The sequence below is a fragment of the Cicer arietinum genome, chromosome 8 (assembly GCF_000331145.2).
Source record: "Cicer arietinum cultivar CDC Frontier isolate Library 1 chromosome 8, Cicar.CDCFrontier_v2.0, whole genome shotgun sequence".
Lineage (NCBI taxonomy): Eukaryota > Viridiplantae > Streptophyta > Magnoliopsida > Fabales > Fabaceae > Cicer > Cicer arietinum.
Window position 1 is genome coordinate 7,442,885 of NC_021167.2, and position 18,431 is coordinate 7,461,315.

Genomic DNA, 18,431 nt, shown 5'->3' on the forward strand with positions numbered 1-18,431 from the left:
CTCTTTGTTGTGTCACTACAAAAGTCTTTCCATTTTTGTGACGTAGGTGGCAAAGGACAATCAGACTTCAATTTGATCTGAATAAAAAAAAGGTTACAAATTAATTTATCTGAATAATAAATTTTTTAACATTAATTTAATAAACAACATTAAGCATTAATTTTACCTGTACCCAATGATTCTCGTTAACAAATCCAATTGCTAGTAAAGAGTGAACAAAGGTCTCTTTCGATGGTGATTTGTTTAGCGGGAAAAATGTCATATTCAGATTACGAGACAACGACACCAATATGACATTATATAGTGTTGCTATCACGTAACCCAAGTCTGGTAAAGACATCCACTTATCTTTTCCTTGAGCACCCAATTTTGATATTTTCAATGAGTTGCGCACTGATTCAACATTGTCATCAAAAACATTAGAATAAACATCTTTATGTAGACCAATCTCTTTATCCAATTGTGATCGAACTAAAGCCCAAGATTCTTCGGTCCAACCTAGCAATGCTGCAATTGTACGAAACCCACAATTTCCATCCACCACAACATCTACTATGTCCTCAATATACAGACGTATATAAGTAGGAAATTGTGTCTTAAAAGAATGCTGAGATGATTGAGATTGTTGCCTTGAAGAACGTTGAGATGATTGAGATGGTTGCCTTCCCCTTTGCATATTTTCAATGAGTTCCGCACTGATTCAACATTGTCATCAAAAACATTAGAATAAACATCTTTATGTAGACCAATCTCTTTATCCAATTGTGATCGAACTAAAGCCCAAGATTCTTCGGTCCAACCTAGCAATGCTGCAATTGCACGAAACCCACAATTTCCATCAGCCACAACATCTACTATGTCCTCAATATACGGACGTATATAAGTAGGAAATTGTGTCTTAAAAGAATGTTGAGATGATTGAGATTGTTGCCTTGCAGAACGTTGAGATGATTGAGATGGTTGCCTTGCCTTTGCAGATTCTTGAGAGGCATCAACATACTCCCAATATGAAGGATCACGAGGAGTATCAAATTCTTTTTTCTTTTTACCAGCTCCTTTGGTTCTCACTTTCTCTGGTGGTGCAAGTATTGATGTGGTATGTGGAAATACAACTTCACGCACCTTTGCCTTGAATATCCTTTGACTTATAATATCGTGTGTCTTCATGTACGCTTTCATTGCTTCCAACTCTTCAGAAAAGTCATAATCTGATAAAGATTCTTCATCCTCTAATTCATGTGCAATGCTTAACTGTTTCCAAAAATCATGAATGCTATCTAAAGGGATAGCATTACCATTTATCTGCAACTTAGCCAACTCACAAGCACATGGTAATCCATGAGTTGTTCTAATTGAACAACCACATTCTGTTTTGTTAGTGCCTACAATCTTCACCCTTTCCAACTGGTTATCAATTAATTTCATACACTTTCTTGATACACAGTGATGTAGATTTTGAAAAAATTGTGAATTATACCCGTGCTCAACATCCTTGATGGTTTTCTGAAAAGAAGACTGAATGATACATATTTGGTTCTTCAACATCATATTCACTGCATCCCAACTTTTACACAAATCACCAAAACTAGTTTGAAGCATGTTTTTCAATCTCCAATGAGCAGACTCAACTCTACAAATAAATTAAATAACACAAATTAAAACAAATCACATAAACTAGTAAATCATGTTTGCTAAAACAACACAATTCATATTTTAAAAATACCTGTTAGATGTTGTGTTCCCCAAATGCATCACTCTATTGGTCCAAACGTTGACAAACCTTTCTTTGTAAGGTGTTAACCATGAATCTTTCACATAATCAACAAAAAGAATAATATCGGCACACAATATCTCAAATTGTTGCAAATGATGATCATACTCTTCCACACTAGTCGAATAGACAATCTTTTTCCATAAATCCATTACTTCTTCTTGTCTATCCTTTTTGACATATTGTTTGCATCTTGCCCCAACATTTTTTTCAATATGAAAACGACATAGCAAATGTATTGAAGTAGGAAACACAACACTAATCGCATTCATCATGGCAAGATCTCTATCAGTCACAATAACTTTAGAAATCAAAGACTCATATTTGAACAACATTCGTACCTTTTCAAATACCCAGATGAAGTTATCTTGTCGCTCTTTTTCCAAATAAGCAAACCCAACTGAAAATGTCAAACTAGTAGATGTGACACCGACTATTTCAAGTAATGATAACCGATATCTGTTTGTTTTGTATGTGCTATCACATATCAAAACATTGTTTAAGTTGATTTAATTAATTGTTTATTTAAATATATTTATTGAATTATTTATTTAATTAATTGTTTATTTAAATTTATTTATTCAATTATTTGTTTAAGTTGATTCAATTATTTGTTTAATGTTATTTGTTTAATGTTATTTAATTAATTAATTACTTTGTAATTACTCCTTGGTTTATATATTTGACTGGGAATAGTGACATTGGTTTCATTTCTCACTTTCAAAGCATTTAGAATGAATCTGAGTGCAAGCTTATACTTTGTCATATCATTGACAAATTTCCTCTCTTCTTCGTTTAAACGCCCCAAATAGGAATGACCAGTTACAGTATCAAGTAATTCATGATTGTGTATCCCACATCGAACACTAATTTTCCATCCTTCACCGACACTTAACGGTACACATCTAAGAGTAAATGGACATTTTTCCTTATGAGAGCAAGTTACTGATTTTTTTGATTCTGATTTATATCTTCCACCTCTTTCGCATCCCAAAATCAATTTGTCTTTTCTTCCCCTAATTCCGTTTGCTTTATCTGATCGAATGGTAACAATTAAAATTCCATTTTGTCTTCCAATGGCTTTTGCCCATTCAAATACAATTTCTCGAGAAGAAAATACCTACAAAATACATTTCAAATAAAACATTAACTATATAGCTATAAGAAAAATTTAATTGGTGATGAATTATCAGTAGTTATAATAATACCTGATCAGTGGTGAATTTTTCTGTAGAATCTATAACATTTTTTGAAGCAGAAACATCAACTCTACTCATACCTAATTTCAAAATTAGTAACAAATTTAATTAAAAATAATATTCTAAATATTGAATTTAAAAAAAAATTAAAAATAATTTCTAACATAAATATTGAATTTAAAAAAAAAATTAAAAAACATTTCGAAACTTTGATTTATTGTAAAGGTTCGAAATCTGATTTTCGAAACTATTAAACATTCGAAACTTTTGTGAAAATCCAAACTTTCGAAGACCAAATTTCATTTCGAAATTTTGTAAAATTCGAAACTTCATTTCGAAAGTTTCGTGAAAGGCCAAATGTTCGAAGCATTAGTGTATTTCGAAACTTTCAAATGCAAGCAAATATTCGAATATTGTCCATTTCGAAAATTTGGTGTTTATCAAAATTTTCGAAAATTTGTATTTTTTTGAAAGAAATTGCATTTCAAAGGTTTTAAAATAACAAAAGTTTCGAGTAACTTACTAAAATTCATTTTCGAAACTTTTAAACTTTCGAATCCAACATTTTTTTTTCAAAATTTTCGAAAGTGGTGGGGTGTGAAATCAGAATGGTAATTTTTGGAATGATGTTATACTGTTTTACATAAGGGTATATTAGTCTTTAAAAAATACTGGGGGGTGGCAGGTAAAATTGTGGGGGTACCTGGCACAAAAGCCTTGAAGTCGCCCAACAATTCAGGATCTGGCCCAATGTTGAAGTAGTAAGGGTCAACGGAATTAACAAATCAAGAAACAAAATTTGAAGTTTTGAAAAACAAAAACGGCGTTGTTTGTCAGTTACTCCTGCAACTGCAAATCTATAAAATTTAGTATACAAGATATGCTAAAAGCTCTTGCTGCGTTTCCACCTTCGATCTCCAAAACTAGGTATTTATTTATTTTCAGTCATTAAATTTTAATTAACTAATTAATAATACTCGTGTAGTGTTATATCTTCCTAACTCAATTACTTTGACGGCGTGTAGTGTAATTTTGAGGAAAATGAGCACGTTAACACATCCCAAATTCATTTCAGTAGAAGGTTCTGATATACATTCCAGAACTAAATCTGACGGTAACGCATTCCTCTCTTATATTTCTATCACAATATAATTCAATCAGATTAATTTCTACACTTTTATCCTGTGATTTATTTATCTATTTATTTTATTTTATTTTATTTCAGGCTTTAGATTCAGCCTTGTCTCGTATAACATATTGGCTCAGGTATGTTAATTTTTCATATTTTTTTTATAATACTATGATTATTGTTTATAAACTATAAATAAATAAACTGGGAAGCATCTACATAGATACTAGATACATTTTAATTTAATTTAATTTAATACATTGTAAATGTAATGTAGGTTTATGTGAAGAGCGCCTTCTTCCCACACTCTCCTCCTTCGTCTCTGAAGTAATATGCTTTTTTTCATCTTATGTTTTGAATATTCATAACTATTTTTTTGCATGTGTAAATTGAATTTTAGCTGTAATAATTGACTTTGCTTTCTGCAGATGGAAACATCGTTCAAACTCGATTTTAGAAGTTCTCAAGAACCTGGGAGCTGATTTTTTCTGCCTACAGGTTTTTTCTTTTGTTTTGAGTTTCAGTTATTTGATTACTTTCTTTTGAATAATGTTTTTTGTTATCATAATTTATTTCAGGAAGTTGATGAGTTTGATAGCTTTTACAAAGGAAGGATGCAGGAGCTGGGATATTCTTCTATTTATATGAAGAGAAGTGGGGAGAAAAAGCGTGATGGGTGTGGGTTATTTTACAAGCATGACCGGTATGTACAACTTTTTTTGGAAAACTCAACACGCTTGTAGTTTTACTTAGAGTAGTTTATAATGTAGGTTGTTGCCTAGAGTTGCAAGAATTATAACCGAGAGTATCTAGGAACCTAGGATCAATTTTCCGCAATATCTTGTATTGCAATGCATTAGCGACTGCGATTTAAAGTTGTTGAGAATCCCTCATCCGCTAGTGTTATGGTCTAAGTAGTATTTATAAGACTTGAGCAGTTCTCATCTTATAAGCTTCTTTTGTGGTAAGTTAACCCTAAAACCCAAATTAGTAGATGGTATCAAAGCCTATCATAGATTCGTTATTTGGCCAAGATCTCTAGTATTCCCCCAGTTTTTTTGCCAGGCTTTAGATGTCCAGTCTTGGACTTGAAGGGATGTGTTCAAACCCTTGTCATTCCACCCCAATTAATCCATGCTTTGGATGTCCAATCCAGAGCATGAAGGGGAATGTTAAGAGTTCCACGTCGACTAGGGGTGTGATCTGAGTAGTGCTTATAAGGCTTGGGCAGTCGTCACCTTATAAGCCAATTTTGGGGGGTTGAGTTAGACCTAGAACCCAAAATCTAAGAAAAACATTAGCTAGGATATTGTACCTGGATGTATGCTTTTTGGATAGAGTAACTACAATAAATTTGCTAATCCAAGGGCCCGAAGATTGTGTTATGTTGATTTTTATAATTGAAAACCCATCTCTCATTTCATGTTAGCATATTAGTTGAGTGTAAGTTTTAAGCTTGGAAGGATTTGAACATTATTCTAGTAATCTCACGAGCACTTATTTGATATTGTTCCTACGAAAAATTTGGTTAATAGATAAACTGATAGAGGCACAACAAAAATCCAAATGTAATTGTGTGGTAATTGAATTAAGCAATTACGGCACTCTTGCTAGTTAATTGGTCTTCAGGCAACTTTGGTTCTCTCTATCTGTCCTGTTTCTTTCCCTTCTCATCTTTTGGGTTTTTTCATTTTCTGAAAAACAATGGAATGGATGTTGTTATATCTTCATTGATGCTCGTTCGCTCTATGTTACCTATAATCTTTATTAAAATTTATCCTTACCTTGTGCTCTTTAGTGCAGAGCTGGTCTTGGAGGAAAAAATTGAATATAATGATCTTGTGAAGTCAATTCAAGATGGGAACTCTTCAAATGATGATGAACGCAGCAATGTCCAGACAACCCAGCCAGATAAACAAAAGGATGTTGCGACCAAAAATGGTAAATCCAAAAAGGATATATATATATATATAATTTTATTCTTAATTGCAAGTATCTTGACTTTTGAGCTTGTATTGTTTTGGTATTACATATTTATTGCTAAACTTGTGGAAGCAAAACTTACTTTGTACTACTTCATTGATGTTGCTGCTGTTCTCTTGCTATCCTTCCTTGGATGTATTTTCTTCTGTTGTTTTTTTTTTCTTCGTATTATCTTATGCTGCATTAATTGTTTTTGCACAGAAAATAAGAAGTTTCTGTTACTTGTATAGACTTCAGAGCATTCTGCTTCTTCATTAACTAGTTTTCTGATGCAGGACCTAAAACAGGTACAGAAGATCGTGGAGATCCAAATGATCCCCGTGTGAGACTAAAGCGTGATTGTGTTGGAATTCTGGCTGCATTCAAATTCAAGGGGCCGTCTCAACAATTTCTTATTGTAGCCAACACACATATTTATTGGTAATGAAGTGACTTCCGCGTATGCCTATTTGTTTTTCTCATTTGTTGACTTCAAATGAATTTTTGATTTAATGTGGATTAAGTAATGTAAAATATGGGTTTGCGTACCTTTAGTGATATAATTTATAAATTGTTATACAAATTCCTGTACCAGGGATCCTGAGTGGGCTGATGTCAAACTTGCACAAGCCAAATATCTTCTATCTCGCTTGTCACAATTTAAAACACTGATATCCGATAGATATGAATGCATACCTGAAGTGATGGTGGCTGGTGACTTCAACTCTATGCCAGGAGATATGGTACCTAGCATTTCTAAAATCTTAAGTTGCTAATGCTTATTTCTTATTTTTGTTTAGATTCTCTTGTCCCTGTACCGTGGTGATGTTCATATCTTGGTCGACTCTTGTTTTCATGTTTGGTGCTATTCCTATTTCAGAACTTAGTTTTATTGCCATGAAATTTTTCATGCTGCATGAACTTATTATCAACTTGTGTATTAATTCTCAGACTCTAAAAGAAGAGGAATATTGAGGTGAATATAGTGGTTGGGAATGGGAAATTAAAAAAAGTGGCCACAGATCTCATAGTTGAATGTTGTACACTTCAACCCCTTTCTTGTAAAAATGGTGGACATACCGATATATATTTTTAATTGATAGCAAAATGAACCAATAATCTTTTGATTTTAAATCATATAAAATCACCATGTACACTAATAATCTTTGTACCATTGGCTAAACCAGTTCAACCCATCAATATACATTGTAGAGTTTATAGTAGAGCAGCTTGTGGGGAATCTTTAATTAGAACAAGATTAAACAATACAATATTATGAGGAATTTGTATTACCATTTCTCTTCGAAAAGTTCTACAGTACTATAAAAAAAGGAGTGTGTATCGGTACTATGAACATTTTGACTAATAATTTTCTTTAATTTGTCCACGTGGGCATTACTATAGCATCTATTGAAGTTGACTACATTAAGAGTTTTGGTACAATTATCTATTCAATTTTAAGGCTAGTAATTAAACAAATTGTTTCCATAATTGAAATTAAAATTTTAATTTTAATTTTAATTTTAATTTTAATTAAAATCATAACAAAAACGTCATTTCAAAATAGACTCAAAAGATAAAACTTAAAACTTTGGTGGTGTTAAATTTAAAATATAGTCAAACTCATTCATAGATGACATGTTATTTAACTATTGGTGATTTAATTTGATAGTACCAAAGCATGTTGATTTTCAAATGTACTATAGAAGTCCCCTTTCTCTTTTGTTGTTTCAATTGGTTCATTCACATTGCTATGAATCATGCTTGAACACTTATTCATAGCTTTAGACGAGCTTTCAAAATTTGAACCGTGTTTCCTACAACATTTTACTAATCTGTTCTGTCTCTCATGTTTCCCAGGTTTATCAATACCTCATGTCAGGCAACCCTTCATCAAAACAGATGACCGACTGTATAGAGGAGCCTCCCATTCCTCTAATTAGTGTCTATGCTTCTACAAGAGGAGAGCCGCCATTTACAAACTATACACCTGGCTTCACTGGAACACTCGATTATATATTATTTTTCCCCTCAGACCACATTAAACCAATTAGTTATCTCGAGCTTCCAGACTCTGAAGCAGCTGATATTGTTGGTGGACTGCCAAACTTTAGCCATCCAAGTGATCATCTACCAATTGGTGCTGAATTTGAAATCAACAAGGATTAAATATGGTATGGCAAGTTCTATTTGTGCTCAATTTTTCGTGTTCCATATCCTTTCCCCTTTGTCAATCTTGAAATTTGATGTGAGGGCAAGTCTATGGGAGGATCAAGTGCACAATGAGTATTATCATAATCATGAAATCAATACAGCCTCTTGGCTAGAATGGAAATAGTCACCAAAAAGGAAAAAGGCGTAGGATATTTTGTTCCATGACGGAAATTTCATTGGTTTGACTTTTTATTTATGATAAATTTGCAGCTTCTTGTTGAAGAAAGAAAGTGGTTATAATACCAAATTTGTCAGATTGAAAATTTTGTTTTCTTCTGATTTATGTGACATATATCTCATTGATTTTAGACAATATACTATACTATGTACTATTTTTGGATCAAAAACAATTTTAGGAGTAAAACAATTTCAAAGCAAAAATGGGGGAAAATAAATTTTTACATTTTTTCTGTTGATCTTGATACTAAAATTATCAATTGTTTATCAGATATATGTTTTTCCAGGCAATTATCACGCTTACCAGGCCGGATTTTTTACCAATATATCCTAGTTTTTAGGATTGTTAACCAAAATGCCCCACTTTTCAATTTGGTTACCAAAATGCCCTACTTTTTAGGGCTTACTTGAAAACTCTATTTGGGGGAGCGATCTGCCAAAGAGCAAATTTTTTTCCTCTAGTAGGAGGTCGCTAGGCGGGGATGCGACCTCCCAAAAGGATTTTTCAATTTTTTTTTAAATGGTTTTATATATTTTATGTAATTGTTAAATAATAATATTAGTAATAATTATGTAATAGTAATAATTATATTTTATGTAATTGTTAAATGGTTTTATATATTTTATGTAATAGTAATTATTATTATTATTATTATTATTATTATTATTATTATTATTATTATTATTGCTATTATTCTTAAAAATTGTTATAGTTAAAAATAATTATAATTAGATTAAAAATAATTATAATTAAATTAAAAATAATTATAAATAAATTAAAAATAATTAAAATTAAAATAGGAAATTGATATTATAACTATTAAAATTAATTAAAATTAAAAATAGTAAATTATATTATAAATTTAAAAGAAAATACATTAATAAGAAAAATTACATTAATAACATGAAACAAAATACATTAAATTAAGAAATACCATAAGCTAAATTTCGATAAAGTTTCTCATAACGACATAGAAGGATACCGAAAATCAATTGATCACATGATGGTTGACGAAGTAATATATTCATTCACATTTATTTAAACTTTTTAAATATATTCATTCACGTTTATTTGAACTTTTTAATCAATTTAATGTATTTTGTTTCATGTTATTAATGTAATTTTTCTTATTAATGTATTTTCTTTTAAATTTATAATATAATTTACTGTTTTTAATTTTAATTACTTTTAATAGTTATAATATTAATTTTCTATTTTATTTTTAATTATTTTAATTTACTTATAATTATTTTTAATTTAATTATAATTATTTTTAACTATAACAATTTTTAATAATAATAACAATAATAATAATTAATAATAATAATAATAATAATAATTATTATTATTATTATTATTATTTAACAATTTTATGAAATATATAAAATCATTTAAAAAAAATTTAAAAATGCCTTTGGGAGGTCGCATCCCCGCCCAGCGACCTCCTACTAAAGAAAAAAAATTTGGTCTTTGGCATGTCGCTCCCCCGGGGAGAGTTTTCAAGTAAGCCCTAAAAAGTAGGGCATTTTGGTAACCAAATTGAAAAGTGGGGCATTTTGGTTAACAATTCTAAAAACTAGGATATAGTGGTAAAAAATCCTACCAGGCCCATCAATAAATCTTGTATCTTTGTTATTAATTTTTTTGTTATGTGGGCCACGTTCTTAAACATGACAGTTCAGCCAAAGAATGATGATCATAATATTGATCATATTTGACGGCTCTTAGATAACGACTTGTGGTTTAACAGCATTCAACCGATTCAAGAAATCAATTTCCATTGCCAATTCTGGTCAGATTATATGCATCACACTATTCACTGTATTTTTTTTTTCCTTTGCCCTTGTAATACTATATGCTATCAAATTCCAAGTACTACTTTATTATGTAGAACAGTGATAACATAATCCAGTCTGGAATTACTATTATGTAATGTATCCTGCTAAGATTACATTAATGGAGGATGGAATATTTTAAAAGAGACTAAAGACTAAGGCTAAACTATTCTAAAATAACTACTTGCTTCGTTCATTTTCTTGGTAGTGATTACTATTTATAGCAAAACATAAATGATATTTTCTAACAAATATTAGAATTTGAAGACTCATAATCTAAATTACCTATTGAATTTTGGGCCTAAATCTATTCTATTTGAGTCATAACATATTATGTATAGAGTTAGTGCAACAATGCTTTCTAGTGTGTTTAGATTTGCAGTTGAGAGAGACTAAATGCCTGGTAGTCCATGGCAAGCATTTATTGCGTTGGTGTTAGACGTGCTTTGAACATGCCCCCATGGTAAAAAAGGCACTAGAAACATATATTAAGTGTATGCTTGATTGAGCGGTGCACAACTGTGATTTTTGTGTTTTTAATTTGAAACACACTTGATAAGCTAGTATCTGGAAATGAAGGTTGTTCCATAGCTTAATTTGTACTGCATTATCTCAAAGTTGGACGGCTCTCGTCCTTGTCTATTTAAGTGCTTCTTAGGTCTTGTCACTGTCATGTCATTTCATTAAATTGAAGTGGGGTCCTTGGCGAATTCATGCACAGTTATTGGAGCCTTTTGTTTCAAGTTTGGGACCACTAAATCCTGCAAGTTGCATGTTGCCATGTTGTATGGGGTTTGTTTAAGTTTAACGTTTTCAAAATTGGTTAACTTAACCATTCTGTTGCTTCTTCAGTCAATAACGTTAACTAGTAGCATAGTCTCTGAAGAAGTGTGTAGAAGTTGTTGGAATTTTAGACAAATCTTACAAAAACAACATCTATAAAAAATTTATCTCGAGAACAAAATATTCTCTATCAATGTTCAATGTTCATATCTTGAAAAGGCTTTTATACTATCATCTTGATATGATTTTGAATTAAGCTATCACATCACATGGCTCTCAAGATAGGTAAATGTTAATAATAAAGGTGAAATGAATCCTCTCCAATTGTCATTATTTTCATTTTCTCATGTACAATTGTTTTGAAAGTATAAACATGATAATGTGACATTAAATGTTTATTGGAGAGAAAAATAAATAGAGGATTTATTCCTGAATAACAATATCTTCTCTGCCCTAGTTAGTATCCTTGCATATAAATTAGTCTTTAGATGGAAGGTAAATATCCTTTTTCCCTCGTGCCTTAGGAAATATTACAGGTACCCTTATCACAAGGGTCGGTATCAGAAACTTTAAATGGGAGTACTTTGTGAGGCCCATCAAATATTTGACATTTCAACTAATTTTAACGATAGTGCTTGAATTAAATTCCTCATGTGGCCATAATAAATGTTCCAAAAATGATGTATTTATAATTTTTATACTAGTGTGCTGACATTTATTTTTGAGGAAGCTTGATTAAATAATGCTTGTGTTCAGGATATGAAAATAATCTCAAATGTATTGAAAAGTATAAATTCATCATTATATTTGATTATTAGTATGTGTTTTGAATATTTTTTAAATAAAATAATGAGAAAAGTGTTTTGAGTTGATTGGTTCCAGAGTCTTCTTTTGGGAAATTTTCTAGTTATTATAATAAGTAGAAAAATTCGAAACACATACTAATATAATTAATATTATTTAATATTAGTATGCTAATGTTTAATTGAAATTCCCTTCAACTAATAATTTAACCATTTCAATTTAATCTTTTGTTGTGGTTATGTGTCTAATCATTTTCCTAATTTGGGAGTTCCATTCTCATGCAAACTATTTTTGTTAGGAAAGTCCCCTGTCTTTGAAAAACTACACAACTAAGTAGAAGGCAACAAATCCATCTAGGTGAGTGGAGACAATTCATGACTCGTCCCATAATGAGCACTTTGGTACATATGTGTTGATTTAAGTTCCGAGTTTTTGCATCCAACCAATTCCATTTTGACAAAGAAATGCAATATATGTCCTACAATATCACATTCAACATGACATTAATTCATTTATGTTGAAATTACTCTCTCTAATATCAAATATAACAAAAAGTAAATCAACAAAAATGAATGCATTTGATTTAAATTTTAGATTTAATATATTAATTTTTATTGATTTTATTTTCTTTTATATTAAATATCAAATAAAGTACTTTATATTTTGTTGACTCTCCGAATATCTGAATGTGTGTATTAACGTTCTCTGAATAATAGTCTTTGAGCATCAAAAATAGAAATTTTAGTAGTGAGATTTATGAAAATGTACCAATTTTGTTAGATATCCAAATTTACATGAAAATATAATTTGTAAAATTAAAAATGTTTGTTTTATATATAATTAGTTTTAGATAAATTAACTTGAGACTCGTCAAAAACAGAATAAAACTTAACTCTCAAAAGGTTGACATAGCGACTTAATTAAACCTAATGCAATTACATAACCTAGAACGCTTCAATTTATTTTTAGTAGTTGAATTTGCTAATCTTACCGCATAATGATAAGTAATATTAAATAATTAACTCTTAGCATTATGTGTGTTTGTCACAACACACTCAAAATATTGAGGTTGGCCAGCTTTTGGCAAAAAAAAAAAAAATTATCAATGTACTATAGCACGAAATTAATTATAGTATGTTGCTTAAATTTTATTCATTACTTAATTAAATAAAAATAATCACTTCTCAATTCACATAAATATGATTTTACTTCAAAATAAGTAGGTAACATTTTAGCAAACTTTAGCTCAAATTTGATACTAATATATATAAACACACATAACATTCTTATGACTGAACTCACAACTCATGAACAATATATATATAAACATTATAACTAAATATATTTATGGTATAATATATACTTTTGGACTAATACTAGACATTACAAACATGATCATAGTGCCCCTATTATTAATTTGGAATAACTGGAACAGAGAAATAAGGCTCTGCCATTGGTGCTTCAATTCCCACAATTCTTGATTCACTAGCAACATCTCCAAGGAAACCATTGTACAATGCTTTAACCTTAATTACTATGTAAATAAAAGATGATGCAAGGTACGAGAATCCCAACCTGTGTAGCTTTTGTGCTTGTTGTCTAGCTTGATAATTTGTGCTACGTTTTGCACTCTTTTCATTATTGTTGTGTTCTTTGAAGTTTCCTTCTTCAGGGGAGATGCTATTCTTCTCTATTCTATGATATTCATAGGTTTGGCGACGAGTTAGTTTGTAATTGTTGCTCCCTCTTTCACCATAAGAAGCTGCATAGTGCATTAGTGTGTCGCATCTTACATCACTAACAAGTTGTGAAGACATGTTTGGTTATTAATGCTTAGAAAAGGGTGTAAGAGAGACTGTGTGATGTGTGGAGATTAAGGAGTGTTCTAGACCTCTCACTCGCTCTTTGTCTCTTTTTAATTCTAATTGGTGTTTGTGAGGATTGGTGGCTTTATATAGAGAAGGCCAATATGGAGGGAAGGAGATTGATTCTATGTGGTTTCACAATCATACATTTGTATATTTAGATCGTTTGATCATGATCAAATAGTTCATGATCGAATTTTATGTTTCTTACGAAATTAATTTATAATTTGTAATGTTTCTTTTTATAAAAATATTTTGATATTATTCTAGTTTTTTTATTATTATTATTATTATTATTATTATTTTTTATTATTATTATTATTATTTTTTTATATATTAGATTGAACTATTTTTTTACAAAATTGATGTATAAGGTAAAAAATGTCTCCTTTTATAAATTATTTTTAAATTTTAATTTTTTTTAACGTGAGACTTCAATTTTTCTTAATAAATTTGTAGTTATTTTTCAGGTATTAAACCATTTATATAATATAATATAATATAATATAATATAATATAATATAATATAATATAATATAATATAATATAATATAATATAATATAATATAATATAATATAATATAATATAATATAATATAATATAATATAATATAATATAATATAATATAATATAATATAATATAATATAATATAATATAATATAATATAATATAATATAATATAAGTATTAAACCATTTGATTAATATAATATAATATAATATAATATAATATAATATAATATAATATAATATAATATAATATAATATAATATAATATAATATAATATAATATAATATAATATAATATATTTGGGTTGTGTGAATATGGTTGGACGATTCATAATCTAATTTTGTGTTTAGATTTATCTTAAAAATTGAAGTAAGAATTCTTTAATTAAGATTAGACGATTCAAAATTGCGAAACTTCGGGAATACTCCGACCCGAATAGAATCTAAGTGTAGACGGAATTTTAATCCATAGAATCTAGTGTAGTGTAGATGGAATTTTGATCTATAAGGTATAATTATTAGCAAGAGCTAATGTGATTGGTTACTAGCAAGGGCTGCAAAATATCATGAAAATGAAAATGGGGTCCCCTAAATTATGAATGAGTACAAGGCACGTGAAGGGTAGGACCAATTAGGACAAGCAGGGTAGTATTGTCATTTTCATTCAATTTTAGTGACATGCAAGTTGGGTTGGATCACGTAATTGCATGGTAAGGAAACATAATAGCTCACAAGTTTCAATTTAGAAAGAGTATTGGAAATTAAGTGGTTCAATTTTAATTGTAGTTTCTCTAGATTTGAATCATATTATGAAATATAACAAAATATATCTGACAGATATTTGACAAATATATTTATTTAGCTGATGGAACTGTTTGTTGTTGTAAGTGTAGATTAAAAAATTTGTATTGAATAAAAAAATGAATATTGAATAATATATAAATAGAATGATTCATATACTATGATTCATATATTTAGGAATGAGTCTAAATATACACAAAATTCTACACAAGGTAGAAAAGAAGGTTTTTCTATTTAATTTAGATTTTAAATTTTCAACGCAGCCAACAATTAATTTAATAATCTAAAATATAAATTAATTTATATTCAATTCAGTATATAATCTCAAATTTTAGATAAAAAAAAAAGTTTAGGAATGAGATTCACATACACATAAGTCTATTATTTTTAAGGTTATATGCTTACTCATGTCACATTTATTTCTCTTTCGATTTTTTTTACTGGACTCTTATAAAAATGTTTAAATATTGTGATAACTTTCATTATTTCAATTATGTATATAGAGATTATGACACAAAAGAAACTATGTATAGGGATTGATTTTTTTCTTTTTTCCCTAATCGTTTTTTATAGATTAAATTAGTTTACCGAACTGAAAGGAAAACAACAAAAAGTACATATATATGAATCTAAATTTGGAAACAAAAATTGAGTTGAAAGGGAAAAGTAACGGAATAATTATGGCTGTGTTATGTTTCTAAGTGTTGGCAAATGTGGCCATTGACGACATGAGTGTTTTTCACCCAAACCTTTGCATGATTTCCTTAGAGCATCTACAACGGGAGTGAAAATGAGTTCGTCCGCCAGCGTGTAATTACTTAACTTCCTGTTTTTTGTGGGTTCACCGTTGGAGTTGTGCCAAGCTGTCATCACGGTACTGTCAGGAAGGAACGGTGCTTCATAGCAGTTACCTTTTTTTTTGTTTTTTTTTCTATCCACTTTCACAATTTAATAATAATATAATTATAACCGATACCTTTTATTAATTTATTAATAATAATAAATTTATCATTTTTTATTAATTTATAGCCGTTAACCTCTTTTTAATTTATTAAATAATAATAATTTTGTAATCATTAGCTTTTTTTTAGTTAATATACCACCGTTAGCCTTTTTTTTCTCCTTTAATTACGACGATTGTTAGCTCATTAATAGAAACAATTTGTTACTCATACTTTTTCTTCACAATTTTTGTTACAAAAGTTTATTAAAGTTTTTATTAACGTACTTTTTTATTTATTTTTTCATTTAAATTAATATTTTAAGTTATAATAAAATTAAATATTAATGTATAAATTAAAGTAATGGAATATAATATGATTTTTTAAAAGTTAAACCATAAAAATGAATGAGTTGATTTAGGGTGATGTGGCATGGTAGAACTTGAATCATGTTGAGTTCACCGTTGGAGTAGAAAATGAGTAAATTGCTTCAAGATGATGTGGCACAGTGGACCCCATCTAAAGAACTCATATTGAGTTCACCGCTGTAGATGCTCTTACAACAATTGTTAATTTTGTTGAAATTCTACACGTACATGTTGTTGCCTTTTGATAACATCATCTCCAATGATAAAAATCATATATAAATGATTAACAGATATTAAAATATAACACATATTTTAAGATAATAATATTAATATAATGTTTAAAAAATATAATTATTTCAGTCAGATAATAGTAGTGAATATAATATTTTATTTAGATAAAGCAACGCTAATGGTTAATTGTTGTTTCAAACTAAATTTAGATTTGGTGCACTCCAAATCAAATCCCAAATTCAATATTTTGTCTTTGTTGGCTATACAAGTCTCTTACCAAATACCATTCAAAATATGTTTTAAACTCTAGATTTCATTCTCAAACATTTTGGAGGCTTTATTCTAATTGTAAATAATAACATAAAACAAAACAAAAAAGTTATATAACATTGAGAATCTAATTCTACTTTTTAATTATTCGTTTTCCTAAAATCTTATTCTAATTATGAATTTGGTTTTTTTTTTTTTGCCCTATAGTTTACAATAAATCTTTCTCTCTTAATTTTTAGATCAATATTATTTTATAAAAAAAAATATTTGGATCAAGTTTTGTTGTTCTCTTGATACAGAACCACTCTCGATCTTATTAGCCTCTATCTCAAACACATACTAATATTGAACGTCATAATATTTGCAAGTACACATACCATCGATTTCTAGTGACGATTTCAGCCACACACTTCACATATCGGCCAAACACCACCATAAAATGATTTGTTCCATTAATCCGCTATCACAATTGTAAATATGAGTTCCTAACAGAAAAATGACATCACCGCTATGAATATGAGTTTTAAACTGAAAAATTGTTAAAAGTTTCTAAAATAAATCTAAACATTATCCACTATAGATCATATAAAACACTTTTCAATACCAAAAACCACCTTACATGGTACAAATTATTGTAATTAAGTTGAAACTTGAAAGTGAGGTAGAATCTTCTGGTCTAATTTGAATGTGTACAGATAAATGACTTGTTTCCTCGGGAATGAAACAGTAACACATATTTTGATGAATGTTATGGACCATGAATTTGATTGCAAGTCTATAGTACTGTAGAGTGTACTGTATAGAGATTAGTGGTGTGTGATTGAAGACAACAAACAATAATCCGTACTCTCATCTCAACCATAGTTGATATGTCTGTTTCACAGTAAAGTAGCATATGCTGTTGCTCTTTAATTTTCGTACTATAGCAGTTGTACTCTTTTAAAAAAATCTCTAGGTGTTTTTTTGTTAGAGATGAAATGGGTTTTCAATCGTTACTAATTAAGTTTTTTTTTTTTGGTACAAAGTTAAAAAAACAAAAAAAAACTAGTCTATTTTATATATGATTGAATGTTACAAGTAAGCTCATCTTTGCCTTAACAGACACTTTATTTTGTTATAAATGTGACTAACTTTAAAATGAAGGACATAACAGTAAGCTTTGCGTTGAGGTTTTTTTTTTTTTTTTTTGTAAAAAATTAATCAATATATTCTACATTAAAATTTATATGTCAAAATGTATAACTTTTTTTACCTTCAAGAGATCGGATTTCCGCATGAATGATGATTTTTTTTCTTCCAATAGAGGTTGCATGTGAGATGCGACATCTACTAAAAAGTAAAAAATAAAGTTTATAGATGGTCGACCTCCTATTAAAAAATAAAAAAATTAAAGTTTATAGATGGTTGCATTTCAGAAATATGATCTCTTGCAGAATAAAAAATCATCATATCATCATTCATGTGGTTGCATCCAGAGATGCAGCCTCCTAAAGTAAAAACAAGTAAAATATTTTAATATAAGGTATAATAGTTATTTTTTTTTTTTTGAAAAAGGGGATATATATATATA

At 29.1% G+C, this 18,431-nt stretch overlaps 3 protein-coding genes across 3 annotated transcripts; 1 reads left to right on the top strand and 2 right to left on the bottom strand.

The window, feature by feature from the left end:
- Positions 1–552: 552 nt before the first annotated feature.
- LOC140919025 (uncharacterized) lies at positions 553–2,106 on the bottom strand. The gene is made up of 2 exons (XM_073364353.1): positions 1,724–2,106; positions 553–1,630 (listed from the first exon to the last, which is right to left on the bottom strand). The coding sequence occupies exons 1-2, from the start codon at positions 2,104–2,106 to the stop codon at positions 553–555; spliced, it is 1,461 nt and encodes a 486-aa protein (XP_073220454.1).
- Positions 2,107–3,742: 1,636 nt separating this feature from the next.
- On the top strand, positions 3,743–8,607 carry LOC101498471 (carbon catabolite repressor protein 4 homolog 4-like). Its single transcript, XM_004512295.4, has 10 exons — positions 3,743–3,897; positions 3,996–4,084; positions 4,196–4,236; positions 4,377–4,426; positions 4,528–4,597; positions 4,678–4,802; positions 5,898–6,040; positions 6,358–6,502; positions 6,657–6,804; positions 7,922–8,607. Exons 1-10 carry the CDS (start codon positions 3,851–3,853, stop codon positions 8,228–8,230), a joined length of 1,167 nt encoding a protein of 388 aa, XP_004512352.1. The 5' UTR covers positions 3,743–3,850; the 3' UTR covers positions 8,231–8,607.
- Positions 8,608–13,180: 4,573 nt separating this feature from the next.
- On the bottom strand, positions 13,181–13,811 carry LOC101498814 (uncharacterized). The gene has a single exon (XM_004512296.4). The coding sequence runs from the start codon at positions 13,690–13,692 to the stop codon at positions 13,288–13,290; it is 405 nt and encodes a 134-aa protein (XP_004512353.1). The 5' UTR covers positions 13,693–13,811; the 3' UTR covers positions 13,181–13,287.
- Between the last annotated feature and the right edge of the window lie 4,620 nt (positions 13,812–18,431).